At 53.4% G+C, this 26,197-nt stretch overlaps 1 protein-coding gene across 1 annotated transcript; it reads left to right on the top strand.

The window, feature by feature from the left end:
- Positions 1–285: 285 nt before the first annotated feature.
- On the top strand, positions 286–25,315 carry SLC6A17 (solute carrier family 6 member 17). The gene is made up of 11 exons (XM_077119470.1): positions 286–571; positions 2,813–2,970; positions 4,573–4,699; positions 5,410–5,591; positions 7,490–7,600; positions 19,154–19,395; positions 19,679–19,871; positions 21,339–21,531; positions 22,219–22,378; positions 24,056–24,218; positions 24,846–25,315. Exons 1-11 carry the CDS (start codon positions 286–288, stop codon positions 25,212–25,214), a joined length of 2,184 nt encoding a protein of 727 aa, XP_076975585.1. The 3' UTR covers positions 25,215–25,315.
- The last annotated feature ends 882 nt before the right edge of the window (positions 25,316–26,197 follow it).

Here is a 26,197-nt window from a genome sequence, read left to right as displayed (position 1 = left end):
TGGGAAAACTGAGTTCATAGGCCTGGAGCTCCTGGGATGGGAAAGGAAGTTAGGTTCAGTATGAATGAAAAGCGGCCTGAAATTCTCCTGGACCACTGAGGAGGCTCAGCCTGTGAAGCGCTGATTTGGGTCACATCTGCTTGGGCGGCCCACCTCCCTGCCGCGGCCACTGATTGTGTCCTGCTTGCCTGGGCTCGCAGGTCCCTGGATGAGAACGAGCTGACGGCCGCTGGGCCCCATCTTCTCCGTGCGCTCGGGAGCAGGGCCGCGGCCCGGGTGGCCCCCATGCCGAAGAACAGCAAGGTGACCCAGCGCGAGCACAGCGGCGAGCATGTCACCGAGTCGGTGGCCGACCTGCTGGCCCTCGAGGAGCCTGTGGACTACAAGCAGAGCGTCCTGAACGTGGCTGGCGAGGCCGGAAGCAAGCAGAAGGCCGCGGAGGAGGAGCTGGACGTGGAGGACCGGCCGGCCTGGAACAGTAAGCTGCAGTACATCCTGGCCCAGATCGGCTTCTCCGTGGGCCTCGGCAACATCTGGAGGTTTCCCTACCTGTGCCAGAAAAATGGAGGAGGTAAGAAACAGTCCTTCCTGTCCCAGGGGTGCCCTGCAAGTGGGCTGGGCTGGGGGTGAAAAGGAGCATCCCCTTGCTGAGGCCCCTGTAGGTTGGAGCTCAGAATCCCTGAGCGAGACACCCCAGGAATGGCTGCAACGATGGCTAATAGCCCTTTAGGCTGACAGCATCTGAGCTCTGGCCCCAGGCTGCCTGAGTTCAGATGCCGGCTTGGCCAGGAAGCTCTGGGACCTGGTACAAAGTCATGTGACCTCTCTGTTACTCCTCTGTAAAATGGGAAGAATAATAGTTCCCATCTCACAGGACAGCTGGGAGGTTTAATTGAGCTTTACATGTAAAATGCTCAGCATAGAATCTGACACAGTAAAGAGCAAATATTGCCCATTGTTATTGAATGCTTACTATGTGCCAGATACTGTTCTAGGCACTTGGCGGATTTTAGATCGGATTACATGTAACTGCTGGTACTTGGACATTTTTGAGCAAAGGCGAGGCACAGAGAGGTTAGGTAACTTGCTCAAGGCCACACAGCTACTGATAAAGTCAGGATCCTAGCCTGGACAGTCTGGCCCAAGAATCTGAGGACTTAACCACCATACCTATGGCCTCTGGGTGGGAGGGGCCCTAATGCTGCCCACTGTGCTTAATCAGTCCCCTGAGAGGGTCTTGGCTTTGGTAGTGATCCACTTCCAGGCCCCAGGGCGAGTAGAAGTTCCCGGGTCTCATCCCCAATCCATCTCTGAGACAGACTGAAATTTTCCAGAGGCAACTTGCTCTGAAGCCTGGAGAAAACTAATGGAAAATAACAAGGAAAAATCCAACAGACTGAGTATCATGATGTTCCCAAGCGCAGAACCCTGGCCCTGAGAAAGTAATTTGAGCCAGCAGAGTTCTTGTTCCTGAATCCCTGTGTCCTGGGGTTGCCGCTCTCCAGCCTGATGGCGGTCACAGCTTTGCAGGCCTTTTAACCTGGCTCCTTCCCTCTCTGCGGCTTGGACTCTCCCGATGGAGCCTCGTCCCTCAGGGACACTTTCTCCTCCCCAGAATGAGCACTCTCCCTGGTGCAAACCACAAAGTCTGGCTGGGGGACTTCGCCTTTTCCAGTTTTATTGAAGGGCAGGGGATGAGAAGGACTGCTGGAGCCCCCCATGTTCGGTTCCAAGTGGACCCACAATAAACAGTTGACTGTTGACAAATGCCCAGGAGATGCCTGATCCCTGGAGTACATTGGCAGATCAGGGAATGCATTTGGGAAAGTGTGGGATGTTATGTTATGGCAGGGGGGGGAGGTGAGAGCATTGTAGCTGGGGATCTCTTGGAAGTTTCCTGCTTGCAAGGCTTGATCTGGGGGTTCTGGGTGATGGGTCATGACCCTGGTGACTGGCACCGGCCGGACACTGTCTGACAGACAGGGAGGGCTGTGCTGACAGCATTGCTAACCAGACCAGGTTGTGGTTGGCCCAGCTCTCGGCCGGGAGCGCTCGCCTGTGTCCAGACGTGGTTTTAATTCTCCTGCTAAACATCCTGTCACTTAGAATCGAGATTGTGTCTGCAGCAAGGCCCAAGCAGCCAGATTAATTTATCTTCCAGAATCTTTAGCAAGACCCATTCTATCTTTTATGCTCCTCCTGGCCACGCTTTCCTGAGCTGCTAATTTCTCTCCTGTTCCTCCCAATTAGCTGTAGATTAATGGCGGTTCTGGTCAGACCCTCTGTCCCTGGAGAGCTCCCAAGCTCTGCTGCCCTGGAGCTGCCCAATGTGCTGAGTCAGTATCTGGTTCAGCCTCGGGAAAGGCTGAGCCTCTGGAGGGCACTTCCGCAGGGGCCACACAGTCTGGGTCAGCTGCCCTGTGGGGTGGGAGCGGGTGTCCCCAGAGACGTCATCAGGTGAGTGTGTCAGCCCGTGTGGGGCTGGACACGTGGATTCCAGGGAAGCCGCATGGCGCATGCTCTGTCTGAGTGTAGCCTTGGGCGAGGGAGGTGCTGACGCCCATTTGGAGTCCTCCCTCAGCATTTTGGGTCAGGGGAATCGAGGGGGAGCAGGAGGGTCGGCGTGAACAGGGGTGTGGTCAGCCACATGTCTGAATCGGATTGTTTGTTTAGGGGCGCAAGGACTGGGGGTGGGGTTGAGGATGGCCAGAGTTGTGGCTGTGCCTGTGGGATGCCACCTCTTCCTTTACCCTGTTGCCGTACCCCAGACCCCCGCCCCCACCTCCCGTCACCCCCTGCGCTGTCCCCATAGGTGCCTACCTGGTGCCCTACCTGGTGCTGCTCATCATCATCGGGATCCCTCTGTTCTTCCTGGAGCTGGCGGTGGGCCAGAGGATCCGCCGTGGGAGCATTGGCGTGTGGCACTACGTGTGCCCCCGGCTGGGGGGCATCGGCTTCTCCAGCTGCATTGTGAGCTGGGGCCTGGGGACGGGCACAAAGTAGGGGGCAGAGGGCTGCTGGGGAGGGGTCTCTAGGTTTACAGGCCAGGACCGGGTGCTGGGACAGGGCAGGGAAGAGGACCCTTGACAGGAGACGTGCTTCTGGCTGGTATCTCAGAACCACAATCCCCATGTTTCCTAAACTGGAAGCTAAGCAGGGAAAAGCTCAGACGTAGTCTCATGGGGATACCTGGGGCGTCTCAGCCAGATTTCTCTGGGGACCTGTGGACCAGCCCAGATACCACCCCTCTGCTTCAGCCCATCAGCTCCCCAGGAGGAGGGGCCTTTCCTCTTTCCTTAGTCAAAGTATATTTCAACTGCATAAACAGATGGAGCAGGAACAGGTGACTCCGTCCTGGGGCTCAGGGTCTCCTTGCCAATTCTCTGTGCCAGTGAGCGGAGTCGAAGGACTTGGGCAGGGACCTTGTGCTGACCCAGTAGGGGTGCAGCTGAGAGCTGTGGGGGGCATGGATACCCACCTGGGCCTGGCTGTGGAACACCAGGACAGCTCCAGTCTCCTCTAGGAGGCCACGGGCAAGGCCCTGCTCGGAGCTCTAGGGGAGGAAATCAAGTTTCCCTTGGGCAAAGCCCGTAGTTGCCTGGGCTCTCTTCTGGCATAACAACTGCACTCTGCTTCTGGGAGGCACTTAGAATGATCAGTCCTGGCAGCAGGGGTCAGCCCGAACCTGCCTCAAATGGGCCTCTGGCGAGGGTCTGGGTAGCCCCCACCCTCAGGCCAGGCATTACCTCCGCATAGATTGACACAACCAAATGCAGCATGCTCTGCTGAGGCTGGCCACGTGCGTCCGTGTGCGCGTGTGTGATCTCCCCGTGTCACCTGTGCAGAAGCACCCTCTGCCTTCTGCCCTCTGCCCTCAGCCCTCACAGTAACCAGCAGTCTGCTGGTTGCATTATACAGCCGGGCCCTGGAGATGGAAAAGACCTCTCAGTATCCAGATTGGATGCAGTGTATCCCTGCACATAAAGTCACTGCTTTCAAGAGACCCCTTGGACCCTCCATCAAAGTCCATGCACTCCTATTTTAAATAAAATTCTACCAGGGATAGTTATCTTGTTTCCAAGCCTACAGCAGTTTAGAAGCAAGAAATGAGGATGACAAGAGAGTAATAACCTGAGAGAAGGGAGGACATAGGAAACCAATAAGAAGTACCCACAAAATTTCAAAAAGAACTCCAGTCTGGGGACCCTTTACTTACTCTGGGGGCAAATGTGCATGCCTCTATAGCCCCAGAGAGTGTCTCTGTAATTATGATCCTGAGTCATCGGGAAATGATGAAGAAGTGCTTCAAGCGTCTTAGAAGAATTTCAAACTGGGAAGAATTAACATCGTCAGATTTTGTTGCTTAAAGGGGAGAAATTTAATATCTGAAAAATTCTTTCATGGACTCTCTGAATACCAGATGAATAGAGGAATAGGAGGGGCCCCCAGCTGCCCACATCTCACCCCCCATCTTCTTTACTCTCATTGTGGAGTTGTTCATTGTGCTGGGCCTTTGGGGGGTGTGGGCAGAGCTGCCTGCCTCCTCCCTGACCCCCCGGCCCTCCTCCTTAGGTCTGTCTCTTCGTCGGGCTGTACTATAATGTGATCATTGGCTGGAGCATCTTCTATTTCTTCAAGTCCTTCCAGTACCCCCTGCCCTGGAGCGAATGTCCTGTCATCAGGAACGGGACCGTGGCAGGCAAGTATGGGATCCTGATGGGGCCCACCTGTGGATAACAGCCAGCCCTGTCCTGACAAGGGGCCAGAGAGGCCTGGGGCACAGAGGTGGGTTTTCATCGACTTGCTGTGCCACCTTGGATATGTCACTTAACCTCTCTGATCCTCACTTCCCCTTTCCCACTGTGGATGTTCTCTTTCTGGCCTGTCCCACAGATTCTTATATAAAATAACAAGTATAGGTAAATGCTAGAAATTGGGACTTCTGTTTAACTGTTATCAACTCCCCTGTGTTGCTCGAACACTGCTCTTTCTGGGGGCCACCTTTATTTGCCTGCCAGTCCTTTAAAGGACTGGATGATTAACCCACCTCACAGATGGAAAAAGTGAGGCCCAAAGGTCACTTTCCCAAGGTCACACCCCTTTAACCAAAGATCTTGATGGGAATCTGGGTCTCTGACTCTCAGCTCAGGCTCTTTCCCAAGCAACTTTAGGCCAATTCAACCTAACCCTTCCTGCTCTCCGTGGAGAGACTTGTGCTGGAGGTTGGCTTGGATGTCAGCGTGGCCCCTCACGTGCCCTGGAGCTCAGTGTCTGCCAGACCCCAGCTGACCCAGGGCAGGCGCAGCCCCTCCCTGCTGCCCCCCTCACCCACTGCTGCCCTGGGTGGTGGGCCGCCCCACACCCCATCGCCCCGCCACTGAGGCCCTTCGGCCTTGGCTGCGGTTTCAGTGGTGGAGGCAGAATGCGAAAAGAGCTCAGCCACTACCTACTTCTGGTACCGAGAGGCCTTGGACATCTCCAACTCCATCTCGGAGAGTGGGGGTCTCAACTGGAAGATGACCCTTTGCCTCCTTGTGGCCTGGAGCATCGTGGGGATGGCTGTGGTCAAGGGCATCCAGTCCTCAGGGAAGGTGAGTGACGTGGGCGGCTGGACCAGCTGGGGGCACCAGGAAGGTGGGGAGGGCAGAGGGCTGGGAACTCCAGGCCGTCCCCTGCGGAGTCCTTCGGGGTGGCTCAGGATGGTGACCCAGGCCTCCAGAGGAGGGGGTAAGAGTATTTCTGCTGCAAGGTTGTCGCCTTGGCTCAGCCTACCAGGAATGCCCCAGGAGCAGGCTTGCTGGGACCTCAGTGTCTGACCCTAAGCTACCTCCACACTCTAACTCAGGCCTCCTCTGCAAACATTCAAGAGAAGGAAAATAGGAGTGTTGACCCAGGGACTTCTGCCTAGAGCCTGGCCCCTTAGGTTCCCAAGCAAAAGCCTGAGAAGAGTCTGCTCTGAGAATCGTTTGGTAAAAAAAAAAAAAAAAAAAAAAAAATCAAAACAAACAAAAAACAGCTGCTCTCCATGGCTGCAACTAAAGAGCTCTTTGAACAGGTGGGTGCTATGAGTGAGGGGTCCTAGGAGGCCCCTAAGGGCTTCTCTGCACCCGTCTCTGAGGATGCAGTCCGGCCAAGCCCCCTTTCCCATCAGCTCTGATCTCTTTTAAATAATGGCCCCTTGTTACATGTCACATGTCAGAATTCATGGGCTGCCAGGGTTGGAAAGCACATTAGAGATCCCATGGCCTGATCCACTCATTTTACAGATGAGGAAGCTGAGGCCCAGAAAGAAGAGAGCATTGCCTGAGGTCATATATACAGTGTGTCAGCTGGAGCCAGAACCCTGGCTTTTGGTTTGAGGCACCAGGGTTGTTTTTTGTTATTGTTGTTTTTTTGCATGGGCAGGCACCGGGAATCGAACCTGGGCCTCCGGCATGGCAGGCGAGAACTCTGCCAGCTGAACCACTGTGGCCCACCCGGCTCCAGGGTTCTTTACCAGACTTGATGTGCAACGAAGCTAAGCCCGAGAAAGGCACAGGGCTGCAGCTACTGGCCTCTTCCCTCTCCAAAGGCCAAAATAGTAGCTGGCGCTTCAAGGCACTTAGCGGGCACTGCCACATATATGAATGCATTTGGTGCACAAAAACCTCATGAGTCAGGAAGTTTTACGTCCATTTTATGAAGGTGGAAAAGGAAGGTGCCCAAGGTCACGTGGTTGATAATTGATAGAGCCAGGATCAGAATTTAGATGGTGAAGTTCTGGACATGCGCATTCCCAACCATTATACCTTCCTGCCCAAACAGCCCTCCTGCTGATGTGTTTCTGGGCTGAAAGCATTTTCTGAGAATCTCCTCTGTGTGAGTCTCTGTATCAGGCACAGGAAATGTGGTGGTGCGATGGTAGCTCAGTGGCAGGGTTCTCGCCTGCCATGCTGGAGACCCGGGTTCGATTCCCGGTGCCTGCCCGTGTATTAAAAAAAAAAGCATCTGCTCCCTGCTAGAAAAGAACATGCGTTTGTATTCACCAGTGATGAGGACCTTCTCCTGACTTTGGCTTGAGAGCTGTATCTATAACCTCTTGGATATCTTCCATCAAAGGTGCTCTAAGGGAGATCCTTGAGGGGCACCAGCTAGAGGCAGGAGAAGAAAAGCAAGCATGAGACATGGAAAAACAGGAGGGGAGAATGGAGGGTTCCCTCGTCTCCATGGCGGCCCTTGGGGAGCTGCTGGCCGGGCCGTGTCAGCCCCTGGAAGGAGAAAACAGAGCCCATGCTGACTCCAGCTTGTCTATGCGCCTGCCTCTGCCTTGGCTCAAAGCCAGACATGCGGTGGGTTTGGCCCTGTGCCCAGGGGTGCCCAGGCAGCTCTGCTTTCTGCTGCCATCAGAGGAGGCTCCTGCGCCCCATGGGGGTTGGGTGGCAGCATGAGGGGGTGGGTGGCAGCCACAGGAGGGGCTCTGCCCCACGGTGGGTTCCTGTCCTCTCCGCAGGTGATGTATTTCAGCTCCCTGTTCCCGTATGTGGTGCTGGCCTGCTTTCTGGTCCGGGGACTGCTACTGCGAGGGGCTGTCGATGGTATCGTACACATGTTCACGCCCAAGGTAAGGGTCTGAGGCTCCCGCACACCAGGGAGCACTGACTGCTCCACTGGGCCTGGTCTGGTTTGTGTAATTTAATAAGTACTTAGCAGCACCTGCTGTATGTCTGGTATCATAGCAGGCCCTAGAGAGGTGCACTTGGGAAGGGGCATGGGCCCTGCTCTCAAGGTTCCAAGGTGCAGGATATCCCATCATTTGGGGTGAAATCAGTGACAGCTTCTGGGAGGAGGTGACATCTGAAATGAGGCTTAGAGAGCAGGTGTAGTGTCTGAGTTGCAATAAGACCTTGTGGTCACAGGGCACCACAGGAGCAGAGGAATGAAGGTGGGAAGACACGGACGTGCTTGGGGCAGTGATGGACGTCAGGTTTGACTGGGGCCCGGGGGAAGGAAGAGGTGGAGAGTTTCAGTGGGTGGATCCATGACAGCAGGAACACAGAAGCCTAAAAAATGGGCTCCTCGCAACCCCCTGGAATCCCAGTATATACCCCAATCAGAGGAATGAGGTTACTGTTTTATTAAAGATAATAAATCCCATGGATAGTGATTTTAACCTTACCAAACCCATTCATTTCTCCTCTCATCTGATCTGCTCAGTAGCCCAGTGAGAGGAACAGAGCAGAATTACTGCTCACATTTCATAGAGATTGTAGCCGAGGTAGAACTGTCAAGAAGATGTATACCTGGGTTTCCCAAAGGTGTTCTTTCTCCACCCCATGGCCTTGCCGCTTTCTGACCCTTCAGGTGACTGGACACAGCTACCTTGAGCCAGTCCACTGGGGAACAAGAGAATTCCCAATACAGAGCAATGTGCCCTTCAAGTGGCCTGAGTAATGTACATTAGTGATCCCTGCTGGTCAGCCTGCGAAGTCCAGCTCCAAATGCCAGCTGGTCACCCAGCAGCCAGTGGGGGCCTGATGAGACTCCAGTCCACGGCACAGGGTCAGAACCTGGCCAGGCCAGTTTGACACCTGCTCACTACTGCCATCTTGCACACTCGCTCGTGGACACACACACACGGACACAGATATGGAAAGGTCCTGCAGGATGGCTTAGGGAAAGAAAGATTCAAGGTAATGGACCTACTGGGGTTTAACATCCCCATTCCCTCCTCGGTGCTGTGATCAGGCTTCTGATCTGGGGGGTTAGCCATGGCCAGAGCCACACCATAGTCACCAGGCAGTGCATAAAGTGGCCCCAGGCGTTCCTGGGTGTAACATCTGAACATCTGAGCTTTGTGCATGACAGGCACAAAGGTCCCCTTCAGGAAGCCTTAGTGATCTTTCTTAAGGCTTGAATGTGAAACTGAGCCGTGGGGCTGCTGTTCAGTTGTCTTGAACATGTGATATCTAACAAAGGAGGAAAGCTGGCCTCGTTGGGGGAAAATGTCCGTGAGAAGAAGGCCATCACTTTTTATGAATTACTTCAACTGTATTTCCAGAACCATGATCCATTTAATGTATTTCCTTGACCCGGTTATACTTCACTGGGCTTGATGAGGAAATTCTATGCTCTGATGATGTCCATAAACCTGGAGACTCGCAGAGGTCTCCAGATGGATTGCTTGATGGCATTGAAAGTCCTCGGCATATAACTCCAGGAACCAGTGGGACAGATTTGCTGGGACTGGTGACTGGTCTCCGGCATATGCAGTTGCTCCCCGATTAATTTAAAGGCTTATGAGCTATGTCAGGTGTAATGCCCTCATCCCATCTCCTTTCTTCCTCAAAGAGAGCCACTATCCTGAACACGGAGTATATCCTGCTCTTGCATTTAAAAAAAATTGGTAGTACACAAACATGTCCCCACAAGCAACACACAGCATTTGTGCATAGCTTTTAACTTTATATGTAGTGTTATCATACTATACGCATCCTTCTGTGGCCTGCTTTTATTTTTACTAAATACTGGATTTTTTAAAAACTCTATCCATATTGATATGTGTAACTCTAGTGCATCCATTTCCACTGCTGTAAAATGGTCCATTGTAAAACTCAATTAAAATTTGTTTATCCCCTGTGGATAGTGATTTACGTTGTTTACAGTTTTCACCATTGCTAACTACGCTACAGTACATGGCCTTGCACAGGTCTTCGCGTGCACACCTTTCTCTAGGGGATATATGTACAGGGTGGACTTGCTGAATCAAAGAACATGCATAGCTTCCATTTTACCAGATACTGACTAAGTTGTTCTCCTAGAGGTAGGTACTTATTGCCACTGTCTCACAGATAGGGAAACTGAGGTAAAGAGAGGCTGTCTAGCATATCCCAAGTACCACTTATCCCAGGTCCCAAGCTGTGTGCTGTGCAATTTCTCCAGCTACATTTAGCTGCTTGGGGGCAAGCTGAGAGCAGATGGAGGATTCCCATTCACCAGAGTTGGAAATTTATTGGGCAATTGCAATGGAGAGTACTAGGCAAGGGAGTGGAGGGTCTAAGCAGGGAAATGACTACCGTGATGGACCACTGACTCTAAGCTAGTTTAGAAGGGAAGTTAGGATACAGAGGGGGAGAGGGGCATGAAGCGGAAGTAGGTCAATGGATTGGATGGCCCAGTGGGGTTGGAGTAGAAGAACTGTGTGAGTGAAAATGCTAGAGGGAGCAAGCCAGAAAAACAGGAGGTGGTGCTTTGGAGTGTGGGTGGTGATGGTGGTGGTTAAAATCAAGATTATAGTTGGAACCCAACTCTTAGTTGTGACAAAGGCCATGGCAGGAAGCCAGGAGTGGGTGGTCGAGATGGGTGGATGGAAAGGGAGGGGATCAGATGGAACTGAGAGGACAAGTTGTTGGAAAGGACATCTGTGTGGATTGAGACCACTTAGAATTGTGACAGTAGCAACGCTGGGATGAGAGAGTTCACAGTTGATAACGTGCTAAGGAATGCAGGGGTGTGGCGGGAGGAATAAGCAGCAGCCTTTCCACCTCCGGGCTCGGTAGTACCAGGGATGTGGAGAAAACTGCTGTCACTTGGGAGGGTTGCAGGGGAAGCAGTGTCCTGGGCGGGGCGAGGCTTCCCCCCACCTTTCTGCTCATCACAGAAAGGGGAGCTTTAAAAAGAAAGGGAAAGCCTGCCTGTGCAAAAAAAAAAGAGAAAGAAAGAAAAAGAGAGGGAAAATACCCATGCTCAGGCCCCCCACTCCCCATCCCTACTGATCAGAACCCATCAGTTAGACTGACTAAATCCCAGCCTCTGGGGGTGGCCTCCAGGTACTGAATTTTTTGAACACCCGCCCTAGGTGGTTCACATGTGCTGCCGGGCTGAGAACCACTGCGTTTCTGCCCTTGCTTTCCTGGGAGCAAGCAGGGAGGGGCACGTCCAGAGAAGAGGATGTGGATATGGGGCTTCTGTTGATGACACACAGTGGGTTCCCTGGGCCCAGTGGCAGGGGGCAGACACCTAGGGAGGAGCAGAGGCTTGAGCCAGAGCCAGGGAGGGACCCAGCCGTAGGGGACGAAGTCCAGGAAAAGAGGGATACCCGGGGAGCCGGGGACCTTTGCAGCAGCCGAGGTCAGCGGGCACCTGGGGCAGGAGGGACTAGGCCTGATGGCTCCTTGGGTGGGACTGTGGGGACAGGGCAGGGGCAGAGGAGCAGCTTGCCAGCCACAGGTGGAATTCTGAGGGCTCTCTACTCCGCACGGTGAGGAAGCGTTGAAGCTGGGACAGGGCAGTGGCACTGGGGACATGGAGAACTCCATGCCCAGTAAGGAAAAGGTGGGGAGCAGTGCACACACATGCAGACTCACATATCTGTGTGTGTGTGTTGCTGCTATATGCATACAATATCACTGGAAAAAAAACAAGAAAAAAAATAAAAATAAAATATCCCTGAAAGAGTAGATGAGAAACTGATATCCTGGTTACCTCTGGGAAAGGGGAACTGGGTATCCAGGACACGGGGGCGAGAAAAAAGAGACTTCAAGGTATACCCTTTTACGCCTTTTAAATTCTAAAACCTGTAACTCATTACCTATAACCAATCAAAATTAAAAACACACATGTTTGCGGGGAGTGGGTCCCGCAGGAGCTGAGCTGCCCGGGGCTTGAGGCATCTGCCTTCCACTTTGCCACCTCTGGGATCTGGGGAATGGTCCTGACCCGGGAACTGTAGTGGCACCAGGATCCAGGGTGTGCATGGACCGTTAGGAGAGGGTCGTGGGGCCACTGCAGGTTCCGAAGGACCAGATGTGGAGGTGAGGGGTGAAGTGTCTTGACTTCCACAATTACAGCAAGGGCTTAGCAGCCGGGTGAAGGCAGCCTGGCCTTAGGACCGGATGTGTGTGTGGGGGTGCCTCTGGGGCCCTCGATGACCTGGCTCAGATCCCAGCTCATCAATTGGAGGTGGTGCTAGCAAGTCCCTTGGCCTCCCAGGGCCTCTGTGTCCTCAGACGCAGGGTGGGGTGAGCAGCGGCCCCTCCCTCCCAGAGTGGTCAAGACTGCTTCCGGTGGGTGGGTAGCGCACGACAGGCGTCAGCTATTTTTATCCCGGTCCCTTGTGAAGGTGACACCGTTCTCGGGCAGTGGGAACCTGGCGCTCCAGTGCCATCTGGCGTCTCGTGGCCCCATCTGGCTCTAGCCCAGGCAGGTGCTGCAGCAGGGCTGAGACGCAAGGGTGTGGGCCCCTGTCACGCACCAGCTCAGGCTAGGGGCTCAGCCGCTGCTTCTCGGCTCAGAAGGCATCTTCACGCTGGTGAGTCAAGCGCCGTGAAGCACCTTGTTCCCTGCGTGCGGAAGTGACTCAGCCCATTGTGCCAAGGAAATGGCAGGACCTCCCGATGGCTCTGCTTCACCACGGGCACCCCGAGGACAGTGCGATCCTTGTCTTCAGTGAGGAGAGCCGATCTCCTGACTCACTCTTGCGGTCACGTCCTGATATCTAGAGGGGACCTCGGGCTTCCCGGGATGTGGCCATGGGTTCATCCTCTGTTGACCCGATGGCCAGGACACTGTGGAAAGCATACACCATCACTGCAGGAATCCTGAAGAGGGTCCCTTTAAGTACGGAAGGTGCCTGACTCAGTTTACCCCCCGATCAATGTGGGGCATCAATGGTCATTTCCTCTGTCACCCAGACAGCCCCAAGCCAGGGACCACTCACACGTGGTCTCCTCAAAGGCCCATCGAGCTTTGGCACTCTCAGAGGTTTTCCTGGGATCTTTATCAATCTGTTTCATAATAATCGAGGGGAGAATGGGTGGGGATATAGGGCACTCAAGACTGGTCTGTGTTGTGGTTGTTGAATCTGAGTGATAGGTATATGGGGGTTCATTACAGCATCCTCTCTGCTTTGTACATTTTCATAGGAAATATTCCATAATTTTTAAAAATTGAAAAAGAACAGGAAATAGATTAAATCTTGGAAAACAGAAAAAAAAATCTACAATTTTTGTTTCCATCCCAAATCCCTGCGTATAAGGCGACCTTGCCCTTGGAAACTCCCTGAGAACTCCCACAAGCCATAGGCCAGCCAGCTCGTATTGTGCTCGGTTTAGGGAGTGGTGGTAATCCTGATGACGGAATGGGTTTTGATCTCACAAATGATCTGTACATTTCTATAAAAACTGTTGTGATGAGTAATGAGAAAGGAAATGATTACGAAAAAGAAGGGAGGAAGGAAGAGACAGGAGAGAGAAGGGAGACCAGATGTGCAGTAAAACAGGCTTTAGAAAGTAGAAGTTTAAATCCTCAGGATCTTGTCCTAGAAAACCACATTTTAGGCCCAAAAAGGCCAGTACGATTTCACACGTCCTTCCTACTCAGTTCACAACCTCAAAGAAACAGGCCAGCCTTTGTCTGGCTCTCTCTTGCTCCCCATTTTTCTGTGTTTTCATGCAAAGGTGATAAGAAGCACACACTGTTGAAAGGAAGACAGACACACAGACCTGTAATGTGATTATTGCTATGAGAGCCCAAAGAGGAAAGAACTGGCTAGAAAGCAGTCAGGAAAATTCCTAGAAATGAGGCTATGTCTCTGCTGGGTTTTGAGAAATGAATAGGAGTTCATCTGAAAGTGAGTAGGAGGAAGGGAATTCCAGGCAGAAGGAACAGCCTGGGCAAAGGCCAGTGGTATGCAAGACCAGGATGCTTTAGGAGAGTGGTAAGCTCACTGCATTTGGAGTGTTGGGAACAAAAATGGGTGGGAAAAGATTGGAGTTGCTCATGAAAAACCTCATAGGTCACTAGAAAGTTGACTTTTTTTTCCCAGCAGACGCTGGAGAACATGAGAGACTGTTCAGCATGTAAGGGACATGACCAGAGCTGTGTCCTTCTCAACCTGCCCTCTCTAACAAAATCACACACTTCTTTCTAGTTGGACCTCACCAAGTTGCCAAGAAACCTCCCACTAGTCCGAGTTTCTAGCTGGAGGGAAGTGTGCAGCTTCCAGCTGGTTGGAAGAGCTATCATGATAGACATTTTGAATACCAGTGAATGCCAGGCATGACTATTCCTTCTGCCCCTTTCTGGAGCCTTCTGTGATGATCATTTAAACCACCATCACCACCCCACTTGCAGTACAGAATTGCAGAAGACCTCTTCCAGTGGGACTGTAATTATTTTCTTTGTCTTTTCTGTAATCTCCAAATTTCTTTTAAGAGCATGTACTGGTTCCTGGTTCCTTATCCACAATGCCAAAATACAAATAGCTCTGAAAAACAAGTGTTTTGTTTATTTTCCCCCAGAACTCATTTGACGGCAAAATGACCGAACAGATGTGAGGCTATTTATAGTCTCTATTGATTCACTTGGTGTGAATATTCATACACTCTGGGCAAAAATACTAATGTGTTTCATTACAGGGCGCTGCCCCAGGCCTGGCCGGGGAGTTATGCAGTTAATGTGGCATACGCACCATATCACCTTCCTCAAATAAAAATTTTAAAACAATCCTGATTTCCAGAACCCATCTGGCCCCAAGCCTTCTAGATAAGGAAATGTGAGCCTGTAATACTTTCGTAAAGCAGATAACATTTCAGCTCAGTTTTGAAAACCAGACATTTGGGTGCACGGATGGTTCAGTGGTTAGAATGCCCACCTTTCACGCGGGAGACCCGGGTTTGATTCCCGGACCATGCCCCACCGCCCCCCGCCAAAAAAATAAATAAAATGAACAAATTTAAAAAATTAGAAGACATTTAACGATTTTTTTTCTTTTTTCCTTTTATTTCTTTTTGATGCAAGTGTTCTAAGAAATGATCATGGTGATGAATACACAACTATGTGATGATATTGTGAGTTACTGTTTATATACCAAGAATGGAATGATCATATGGTAAGAATGTTTGTGTTTGTATGTTGTTATGTTTTTAAAAAAATTAACACACACACACACACAGAAAAAGCAGACATCCACCTGGTGCAGACTCAGTGGGCCCTCCACGGTGCCTGATGACCCTCTGCCGTTTCTCTGGTCATCATGCTCTCCCATGCTCCAATGTCGTCATTTCATAAACCGTCTCCACTCATCCGGACCATCTGCCCTCCCCCCCCCAACATATCTAACTCCTAGCAGCCAACTTCGCCTCCTGCTTTGGAGAGAAAACAGAAACCAGAATACAGGAACCAAATGCCCACATCAGCCCATGGCTGCTCCGTTCTGCCCTCCTTCCCTCCTCTTTCCAATCAGGAGTCTAGGCATGTCCTATGAAGGAAATCCTCCTTTCGCTTCTCTACATCCTCTGCATCCCTTGCTGTCCTTCAGCTTCTTCTTTTTTATTTGTATGCTATATGGAGGGAGTCACATTTCATTCTTTTTCCGTGTGACTGTCCCGTTATTGCAGCACCATTTGTTGAATTTTTGTTGTGTTTTCTTTCTTTGTTTGCTTTGTTTGTGTTCTGGTTTGCTAGCTGCCGGAATGCAACACATCAGAGATGGATTGGCTTTTAATAAAAGGGGATTTATTTTGTTGGTTCTTCAGAGGAAAGGCAGCTAACTTTCCACTGAGGTTCTTTCTTACGTGGAAGGCACAGGATGGTCTCTGCTGGTCTTCTCTCCAGGCCCCTGGGTTCCAACAACTTTCCCCGGGGTGATTTCTTTCTCCATCTCCAAGGGCCCGGGCTGGGCTGCAAGTGCTGAGATGAGGAATGCCAAGCTGCTAGGCTGTGCTATATTGCGTTCTCTCATTTAAGCACCAGCCAATTAAGTCAAACGTCACTCATTGCAGCAGACATGCCTCCTAGCCGACTGCAGATGGAATTAGCAATACATGAGATTCACGTACCATTGGTTTGTGTCTGCAGCAACAGAAATAGGTATGCTCACCTGGCCAAGTTGACAACTGAATCTAACTAACACAGTTTGTTTGTTTTTTGGGGAAGTGCATGGGCTGGGAGTCGAACCCAGGTCTGCCATATACTAGGTGAGAATTCTACCATTGAATTACCCTTGCACCCCCCTCCAACAGCTTTTAGATATGGTTAAGTCACTCCATGAAAACCAAACACCAGACAACCAATTAAATAAAGGAACTCTTCATTGTCTTCAAGCCTTCTCCTGCTACTGCTCCTTCCTCTCCTCCCGTTTCAAGGCTAGCTTCTCCTGGGAGTTGTCACTACTGCCTCCGTTCCCTCCTCTCTGCTGCTCTCTTTGCTTCACTCTGGCTCCTCGCTTCCCTAAAAGGCTCCTTGCTGCTGATTCCCTCCAGTGGCATCTTCCACTGGGCATTTGCATGCTCCTCTCTGGCAGGTTCCTTGCCCTTGGCTGGCCTCCATTTTCTCTTGGTTTTCCTTCTACTCCTTCTCTTGCTCCCTCCTAAGATCCTTACCCCCTTCCCTACATTGAACTTCGGAGCTCTTGACTCACTCCAGGCTCTGGCCTGTCCTCACTCCACACCCACAGACCCAGCTTAAATTTCTCCTATCACAAGCCACTCTCAAATTACATCTCTAGCTCAGCTCTCCGTGCTGAACTCCAAATGCATTTATCCAAATGCCTACTTGACATGTCCTCTCAGATTTCTTGCAAACACATTATACCCAACCTTTCTAGAATAAGGTCTCGATCTTCCCTGCTCCCCCAAACCTGCTCCCCTTCCGTGGTTCCCATTAGCAACCATTCAGGTTTGCAGGCCAGAAACATGGCGGTCACCTTGGCACCCCTTCTCTGGCATTTCCCATTGCCACATCATAAGGTCATGATTTTATTGTCCCTCTGCTCCCCTGTGACCCTATGTAAATCCACCGGTAGCTCCCACTTGGATCCCAGAAAGAGCTTCCTACAAGTCTAACTGCATCTACTCTGTTTCTTTTGGAAAGGCACATCTGATTGTTTACCCCTTCTTCAAATCCTCAGCGGTTTCCCTGCACTTCTTAGGATCAAGACCAGGGTCCTTACAGACCCTGTGATCCTACTTTTCTGACTCTTCCAGCCTCCCCTGTACCTCACCTCTCCTGCCTGCTCCTCACTGCTTCACCCTCCCTGGCCTGCTTCTACGTCCCTCTATTCACCATCCTCTGTGCCACCTCAGGACCTCTGCACATACTGTTCCCTCTACCCAGAATGCTTTTCCCTCCTCTCAGCCTGGCTTTCATTGTCTCTCAGATGTCAGTCCAAGGATCCTTTCCTCCCTGGGTCTCCTGACAGGGTCCGAGCCCTGTTCCAGACTCTCATAGCATTGGGTGCCTTCCTTCACAACCCTTGACCGGTTTGCAGTTTAGCATCCATTTGTGGGATCATTTGACCAGTATCCATCTCTCCAACCACCAGAGCTGTGACCTCACTTGCTTCTGCTCCCCATGGTCTCCCCATGGCCTAGCACCGGGCTCAGCCCACAGCAAGTGCTCGGTGTTTGATGTTGCGTCGGGACACATCATGACTGCACAGAGGCTGTAATGCATCACAGCTGCTGAGTGCATGGAGCGGTGGGGAGGGTGGAGAAGGTGTACCTAAGACCAAGAAGCCTTAGCCTTTAAGGGTCTGGGAGCTGGACTTTCTTGATGGACCAAAGATAGTGTTATTGATTTGGTGGGGGAGTATGGAGGAGCTCAGGTGCTCACCAGCCGAGCCTCCATTTATGCATATCCATTTGTGGTACCCCACCTTCTGTCCTTCCCTCACCCTCTCCTCTCTCTGGAGCCTGAAGGCTATCCTATCACCCCCCAACCCTTCCTACTTAGCAAGCAGGTGCCTTCCTCCAGTCCCTCTGCTCCTCCAGCCCCCAGGTTTGCCTACAACTCCTCAGTTCCTGGTCTGACTCCAGATGCTAATATATGTCTAGGAAGCTGCTGAGCTGGAGGGCAGGGGGCTCCTCTCTCCTGGGCGTTAAGGCTGTAAAATATTATCACGTTCTCTAACTCGCTCCTTGCTGCTCTCATCTGTCTGGAGAGCGGTTACCTGGGCCCACCTCCGTAGCAGAGGCCCTGTGGGAAAGTGCTGTGACCAGGCGAGCAGCCAGGCCAGCTGAGTCAGGAGATGGTGCGAGCTGGCACCATGGCTCAGACTGGGACTATCTGCTTTTTAGTGACTCCTCTGCCCAGCTAGCTCTGTTACCTTGAGCAAGTCATTTTACCTTTGGGTTCTCAGTTTATGCTTTCAAAACATGAATACTAGTCACTGCCACTCTCCCCAAATCCCACCCTGCATAGGTCAACAGCATTTTATCAGGGTTAAATGCCTGCTGTGTGCCAAGCATTACTTGTGGCTGTACACAAGTACAGCCCTGGGAGAGAGGTTCTAATTTTTCAGATAAAAAGACTGAGGCTCATGAAATAGGCATTGTCACTTGGCTAAGGCTTCACAGCTATTAACAAATGTGAGTTGGGATTTAGAGCTGGGTCTATCTGATTCCAAAGCTCTGGGGAGGATCCAAGCCTTGGTTCCTGCCTCGAGGGACAAACAGTAAAAGGAAAATGGATGTGCAAACACTCTGGAAATTGCCCCGTGCCATCCACATGCCATGGTGGTTCAGGCAGCTGTCAGGACGGAGGGCAGAGACAGCATTTGGCAGGACCGGCCCCTCGCTGGGAATTGTCCAGGTTCTCTGCCTTAAGTTGGGGCAGGGAGGTTTTCTGTAACCTGGAACACGTGGCTGCGTGTGGATGAACATTGGACTTTTATTGGGGGTGGGGAGGAAAGACTGGGTGAGCAAGAGGGAGATGCTGATGCCTTTTTTCATGGTTTGAGGTAAGATATCAGTGTTCTCGTTCTCATACTGTTGTGCAGGCTGTATACTATACACCATTCACACTATAGTCTAAGCAAATGGCACCCCCCAGCAAATGGCGCAACCATACGTGCTGGCCCTGCTGTTTTCTTCATGGTAAGACAATGACAGCAGTTAAAACTGACTGAGAATTTAAAATGTAAGCACTTAGCATCTGTGTTATTCTCCTTAGGCCTCACAACAATCCTCTCAAGTCGAAACTGTTGTTATCCAGGTTTCACAGATGGGGAAATCGAGGCTCAGAGGGCTTAGGTGAATTGCTCAAGGTGCCCCTATGTCCTGCTGCCCGTGCACCTCACTGAAGCTGAGGAGAGGGAGAGTGAAGGGAGCCCCATGGCACGGAAGCCCTCATCCTTGTGTCTCCTTTCTTCCCCTTTGCCACGGCCCTGCCCCTCCAGCTGGACAAGATGCTGGACCCCCAGGTGTGGCGGGAGGCAGCCACGCAGGTCTTCTTCGCCCTGGGGCTGGGCTTCGGTGGCGTCATCGCCTTCTCCAGCTACAACAAGCAGGACAACAACTGCCACTTCGATGCCGCCCTTGTGTCCTTCATCAACTTCTTCACCTCGGTGCTGGCCACCCTCGTGGTGTTTGCCGTGCTGGGCTTCAAGGCCAACATCATGAACGAGAAGTGTGTGGTCGAGTAGGTGCCACCTTTCCTCCAACCCTTCCTTCTCTCCATCCACCTTCCCCAGGGGCAGGCGGGCGGGTGGGGGGTGGAGGGAAATCCCCCTCCCAGCCTGGGCTGAAGAGTGGCCGTCCGAGGAGCCCTCGCTCTCTCCAGCCCTGGACCACAGAGACAGGGTTCAGAGATGTCTCTCTCGATGGCCCCTGGGAGACCTGGGGGGTCTCAGATGAGCTCCCAGGGTCTCACCCCTCACCCTAGCCCCTTCCCTCCCCCCTCCCCCCTCCCCCTCCTGCTGCAGGAATGCAGAGAAGATTTTGGGCTATCTCAACACCAACGTCCTGAGCCGGGACCTCATCCCACCCCATGTCAACTTCTCCCACCTGACCTCCAAGGATTACACGGAGATGTACAATGTCATCATGACTGTGAAGGAGGATCACTTCCCGGCCCTGGGCCTCAACCCCTGCCTTCTGGAGGATGAGCTAGACAAGGTGCGAGGGCAGGCTGCCCTTTCTGGGGCCCAGCAGGGAGGCATCCGGGAAAGTGCAGAACCCAAAGGCAGGCCGTGGGTGGCTGGAGCCTAAGGGTAGGCCTTAGGAAACTAAGGAGGAATCTCCCATTTACCTAATAGGCAAGGACCTGCCTGTGCCAGGAGAGGGAGAGATTAAAAGGTATTGGCCATAGTCCCTTCCCTTAGGAAGGCTTGTGTCTAGGCGAGGCAACAAGTCAGATACCCAAAAAATCACCCGTAGCTGCCTGGGAAGACCTTGGCCTTGACTGAATGGGTTTCCTGTGTGCAGTCCCTGCCATATGCAATGAACTTGAAACAGTGCCTTGTACACGGGACACATAAAATAAGTTTTTAAATTAGTGTCACCATTGGTACCCAGGCCCAAGTTTGCATACCTTCTTTCTCTTCCCGTTTGCTCAGCTTTTAACTTTCAGAATGACTGTTCTGGTAGAAAGGGTGGCGGGGGCTGAGAACCCGGCCGGAGCCATGGCCTGGCCTGGGCAGGGCAGGGCCAGCCACCCCTCTGCCTGGGCCACCCTCACCCTTCTCCATGGGGCAGGGCTCTGACGTCCACATTAAAAGTCCCCCTCGAAGACCCAGTGTTGAGGGAGACAGATACCCCATGACGCCTTCCCATGTGGTCAAGTAGAAAGGACCCAGTGTGGGTCCCGGTTTCTTCCCAGGTTTCAGGCAGCATAAGAGACCTCCCCTTTCCATGAAACCCTGCCCCATTCTCTTGGGCATTGCCTGGTCCCCTGAATAGACTTTAGGATTATGGCAGTCTTTTCACATGTTACCCCCTCCACAGCATCCTGATGGCGATGCTGGGGAGAGGCCTTCCTTCCCCACCGCTGGGCACTGCAGGGCAAAGTATGGCCTCAGTTGCCCCATGAACAAGCACCCAAGTAGTAAAGTGGTGATTCTAGAATCCCCTGCAGGCTTTCTAGACCTCGACGCCCAGGCTTCTCTCCAGACCAACTGAATCATGGCCTTTGGGGTGAGACCCGGGCCTGGGTACTTGTAAAGGCCGCCCCGTGATTCCACCGGGCTGCCTGAGCTGAGACCTCAGCGTTCCAGAGCTGGGAGCTGGGGGCCGCGATCAGGGAGGGCTTCCTTAGAGGAGGGGTCTGCCCCGGGCGTGCTTCTAACCACGAGCACCTTTGTCTGAACTGCCTGGAGTCCTCCTAAAAATGTGTCGACTCCAGGCCTGCAGGCGGACCACTGAACTCCTGTTTTGACTCTTTCCTTGGGCGATTCTGGTGCCCTCGAAAGTTTGAGAAGCCCTGGCCGAAAGCGGCGGGAGGATTGAGATGCAGTAGGGGATCCCTGCGAAAGAGGGAATAGTTGATCCTAAAGCTCCAGAGGAGAAGGAGGAGGAAGTAAGGGTGCTCCCAGGGCTGGGGGTGGGGAGGGGGCGGCCCTGACGCACCTGCCCCCCCTCCCTCAGTCGGCGCAGGGCACGGGCCTGGCCTTCATCGCCTTCACTGAGGCCATGACGCACTTCCCCGCCTCCCCGTTCTGGTCCGTCATGTTCTTCCTGATGCTCATCAACCTGGGCCTGGGCAGCATGATCGGGACCATGGCGGGCATCACCACGCCCATCATCGACACCTTCAAGGTGCCCAAGGAGATGTTCACAGGTAACTCCGGCCCTGCAGCCGGCCTCTCGGCTGGGGGTCAGGTTCTGGCTCTGACTTCCGAGAGATGGGGTGCTGATGATGTCATCTGTGCCTCCATCCCCACAAGGTTCCACCCTGGAAAATGCGCTCCTGATCCGGGAGGCCACTCTCTTGGGTCATTGGCCACTTTGGCCAAGAGCCTGCAAATCCTCCTCGGCCACATCCTTCCGCCTGGCCGTGCATGCTGTCCCACCTCTGTCACTCCACCTCCTGGCCTGTGTCCTCAGCCCCACCCCACCCCCCACAACCCCCTGCCTCTGCTGAGCTGACCTGGGCTCCTTACAGGGCCACCTCTCACCTCCGTCCCCAGAGCACAGTATCTCCCTGTTCTCAGATGGGGGAGCTGAGGTGGAGGAACAGACTCAGGGGACAATTGGATGAACCATTTAAATCAAATCCCAGCAGTCCAGTGGAGCTCCTGCTGTGAAGCAGGCACAAGGCCAGGTCCAGCGGGCATGGGAGGGAAAACGAGCAGCGCTGCCTTTCTCGAGGTGCCTATCGTCTCATAGCATGGGAGCTCAGAATCCCAGCACCTGGAACCCTCATACCGGGCCGGGGCCTGCTGGAGGGTGGGGTGCGATGGGAAGACCCCCGGGCCCCGCCCACCCTGCACCTTTGCCCCCACATCGGCCTTCCGGCTCTCTGTAGTGGGCTGCTGTGTCTTTGCATTCTTCGTGGGGCTGTTGTTCGTCCAGCGCTCCGGAAACTACTTTGTCACCATGTTTGATGACTACTCGGCTACCCTGCCGCTCACAGTCATCGTCATCCTCGAGAACATCGCCGTGGCCTGGGTCTACGGAACCAAGAAGTAAGGAGCATGGGGGGCAGAGGCAGGGGGCAGCAGGAAGGGTCTGTCCATGACTCCCTGGAGAAGCCTGTGTTTCCAGGGCTGCTTGTGAACAGGGCAGGAGATGATAGAACCAGGTCGTCCGAGCTAAAGTGAGGGATACTGAGGCTCAGCGAGGACATGATCCACCTGAGGTCACACGGTTGGGTGGCCAGTGAGCGGCCCAGCCCGGCTGAGAACCTGGGCCTCCTGGGTTCAGAGGCAACGTCCTGGTGCCACCCAAAACTGCCTTAGAGTCCACAGCCCCTTTCCTGGGCACCGATTCAGCTTTGAAATTCTGTTCAGTTTGTTAAATCCTTTGTGGTTTTCCAAGAAACTCCTGTCCTCAAAGAGCTTGTAGCTTCTGCAGCCTGAAACACAACTTAAAGGCTCTCTGGATAGGGGTGTGAGATGAAGCAAGGCTGTAGCCCTGAGGTTGCAGGTGGGCTGGGGGAGAGGACCCAGCACTAAGAAATGGACGGAGGCTAATGGCTGGGGCTCAGGCAGGCCTACTCCACCATTCCTCATTTCAGAACAAATCAGTGTCGCAGGAATCCCCTGCACTAGTCCCTCCTGCTCACCCTTGGCTGTGGTTGTCCTTGTCCTCACCCCAGGCCAGGCCTCCACTATCCCACGCAGTGTGACATGCCCCCCGTCCCCATGCTTGACCTGGCAGTCTCTCCCAGGGCCTTGCTACAGCTGCTGCCTCCTAGGAGGGGAATAGGGAGTGATAAAATAAAAGGCACACTCCCCTGCTGCCACTGCCCCAGGAAGGGAAGATGCTTTTAGAAGGGGCTCTTACTCCTTTTCTTGTGCCGACGCCTTTGGCAGTCTGGTGAAGCCCCCTGTACCTCTTCTCAGAATACTACTTTTAAATGCATGAAATAAAATATCCAGGTTTAAATAGGAAGCTGATTATATTGAAAAATTGCAAAACTGTCATTTAAATAATGTATGTGTGCTTTATTTTTAACGCATTAAAGTTCAGTATTTAGCAGTGGACCTGTAATTTCGAAGTAGTGACAAGTGTAAAGGATATTTCTAGGTATCTCCAGCCACTGTTGTGTGATATGAAAATACTTGTATTTAACCTATTGGTGCCCACGTCACAGGTACTGTTAATACTCCTATGATTTGGTGCTTGCATTCATAAGAAAAAGAAATGCAGATTTCAGTTAGGGATTAATGAAAGAAAAAAAAAATTCAAGTATACAAACTCTCTCCTCCCTAAATTCCATGTGATTAAATTTCCCTGCGCCATGGCCGCCTTCTGCCTTTGAACGTGAGACAGGTGCAGTTCTGAGTCTCTCCAGCAGGGGGAGTCTGGCTTCATGGCGCCCTTCGGAGCTGGGCTAGTGTGAGCAGGGCTGGGCCGCCCGGCAACGCTGAAGCCCTTTTGTACCAGTCCAGGGCATGTCCGAGCAGCTGGAGCACGCCCTGCGTGGGGTGTGACCTGGGGAAGTTGAGAAGAACTAGCAGAGCCTCCCCAGAGCCTAGCCGGGCTGCAGAGTAATACACCCTGAGCATAGAGCGTGCCGAATGGAAGAGCCTAGAGGGGAGGGGGGCTTCGGGAACGCGGGCTTCCTGGAGGAGGTGGCCGCGAGGGGAGGGGGAGGCGCGGGGCGGGCGCCGACGCAGGGCCTGTGCTGCGCCTGGCAGGTTCATGCAGGAGCTGACTGAGATGCTGGGCTTCCGGCCCTACCGCTTCTATTTCTACATGTGGAAGTTCGTGTCTCCCCTGTGCATGGCCATACTCACCACGGCCAGCATCATCCAGCTGGGGGTCACCCCCCCTGGCTACAGCGCCTGGATCAAGGAGGAGGTGAGAGGTGGGCCCCAAGCCCCCGGTCCCCGGGGACGTCCACGTCAACACAAGCCTTGAATGCAACAGGCCATAGGAATGAATCTTTAGAGGGCAGTCGTCAGGTGCCAGAAGCACTGCTGGGGGCTTCACACACCTAATCTCTGTTCTTTACTGGAATCCAAAGATTGGGGCTGGGGTGGGGAGGGGAGGTGCTATCCCTGTAGCACAAACGGGAAAACTGAGGCCCAGAAAGGTTAACACGCTTGCCTAGCCTTTCTGTCCCTTATTCTCTCTCTCCATGTCTGGGGAGCGTAAATATCCATCCTTTTGTTTTGGTTTTTTTTTTTTTCTTTTTGCATGGGCAAGGCACCAGGAATCGAACCTGGGTCTCCAGCATGGCAGGCGAGATTTCTGCCTGCTGAGTCACCATGGCCCGCCCAATACCCACCCATTTTACAGATGTAGAAGCTGAGGCTCAGAGGGGCTTGGGCTCCTGACTCCAATAGCCATCCCTGATGGCTCCCATCTCTGCTGGTGCCTGGGCAGGATGGCAGATGGGGAGGCTGGGGAGGAGGACAGAGGGTGAGAACCGAGCAGGGTCTGGCAGCAGCCCTCACCCCCACCCCACCTCCCGCCCGCCCCCAGGCTGCCGAGCGCTACCTGTACTTTCCCACCTGGGCCCTGGCCCTCCTCACCACCCTCATCGCCGTGGCCGTCCTGCCCATCCCTGTGGTGTTCGTCCTGCGGCACTTCCACCTGCTCTCCGACGGCTCCAACACGCTGTCCGTGTCCTATAAGAAGGGCCGCATGATGAAGGACATCTCCAACCTGGAGGAGAACGACGAGACCCGCTTCATCCTCAGCAAGGTGCCCAGTGAGGCGCCCTCCCCCATGCCCACCCACCGCTCCTACCTGGGGCCCGGCAGCACGTCGCCCCTGGAGACCAGCAGCAACCCCAATGGACGCTACGGGAGCGGCTACCTCCTGGCCGGCACCCCCGAGTCCGAGCTGTGACCACTGTCCCCCCACTGCCCGCTCTCCCCCCATGTCCAGTCCACCCACCTGTCCCGGCCTGGCCTCTTTCTCCTCGGTGGCCTCCAGGCCCAGGCCAGGCCCTCTGCCCAGGGAGGGAGAGAGGGTCTGCCCTGCCGTGGCCCCCGGCCCAGTGCCAGCTGACTTCCTATATCTGAGCAGGGGGCTGGGAGCAGCTCTGCCCTCCAATCCACCCCCCTGCCCACCTGACCCTCTGAGATCCTGTCACCAAATTGTAGCCAAATAACTGGAACAATCCAGAAGTCCTGATTCCCAGCACAGGGAAGACTCCAAGTGTCCACTTTAGGGTCAGTCCACTCTCTTGCTGTCCCTGAAACCAGCCACCTGCAGTTCTTAGGTCTTGGGCCTCTCCCTGTCCTGCCAGGTACTGGTATCGAGAGGTACTGGGGGTGGAGGGGCACTTGGCTCAGTCCTGGGAGCAAGATTCACCATCCTGCCCAGCTGCTCCTGGGCCAAAAGACTGCCTGATTTAAGGCTGGGGGTGGGGACAGGTGTGCCAGGACTCAGGGCTCAGCCTTGGACTCAGAAGTTCGGAAGCTCCCAGGTTCCGTTTGTGAGGCAGGGTGGTGCTTTCTGTATTGAGCATGAACCTTGGGAGCTGGTGGGGATGAGAGGCTCCTCAGCCCCTGGCTCTGGGTCGGAATGTGCCATGCCCCTACCCCCGTCTGGGGGAGGTGGGGTGTGCTCCCACATCCTGACCTGTGGGCATGGACTGGGTGCAGAGGCCTACTGGATCTCAATCAGGGCTCAGCTATAACCTCCCACCCCCCCCAGCCCCCGGCCAGCCTGGAGCCTAGGGCGGTGGTTTCCTCGAGAGAACGAGATAGTGCAAGGAGAGGTTTCCAGAGCACAATTAGATGGTTTGGAGCACAATTGTGAAGCACATTCCCTTTCCCTGCACCTGGGGCCAGATTTTCTCTCTAGTGGCAGCTTCTCCCCTGCAA

The sequence above is a fragment of the Tamandua tetradactyla genome, chromosome 11, assembly GCF_023851605.1.
Source record: "Tamandua tetradactyla isolate mTamTet1 chromosome 11, mTamTet1.pri, whole genome shotgun sequence".
In the NCBI taxonomy this organism is placed as follows: domain Eukaryota; kingdom Metazoa; phylum Chordata; class Mammalia; order Pilosa; family Myrmecophagidae; genus Tamandua; species Tamandua tetradactyla.
This window is presented reverse-complemented; position numbering and strand designations above follow the sequence as displayed.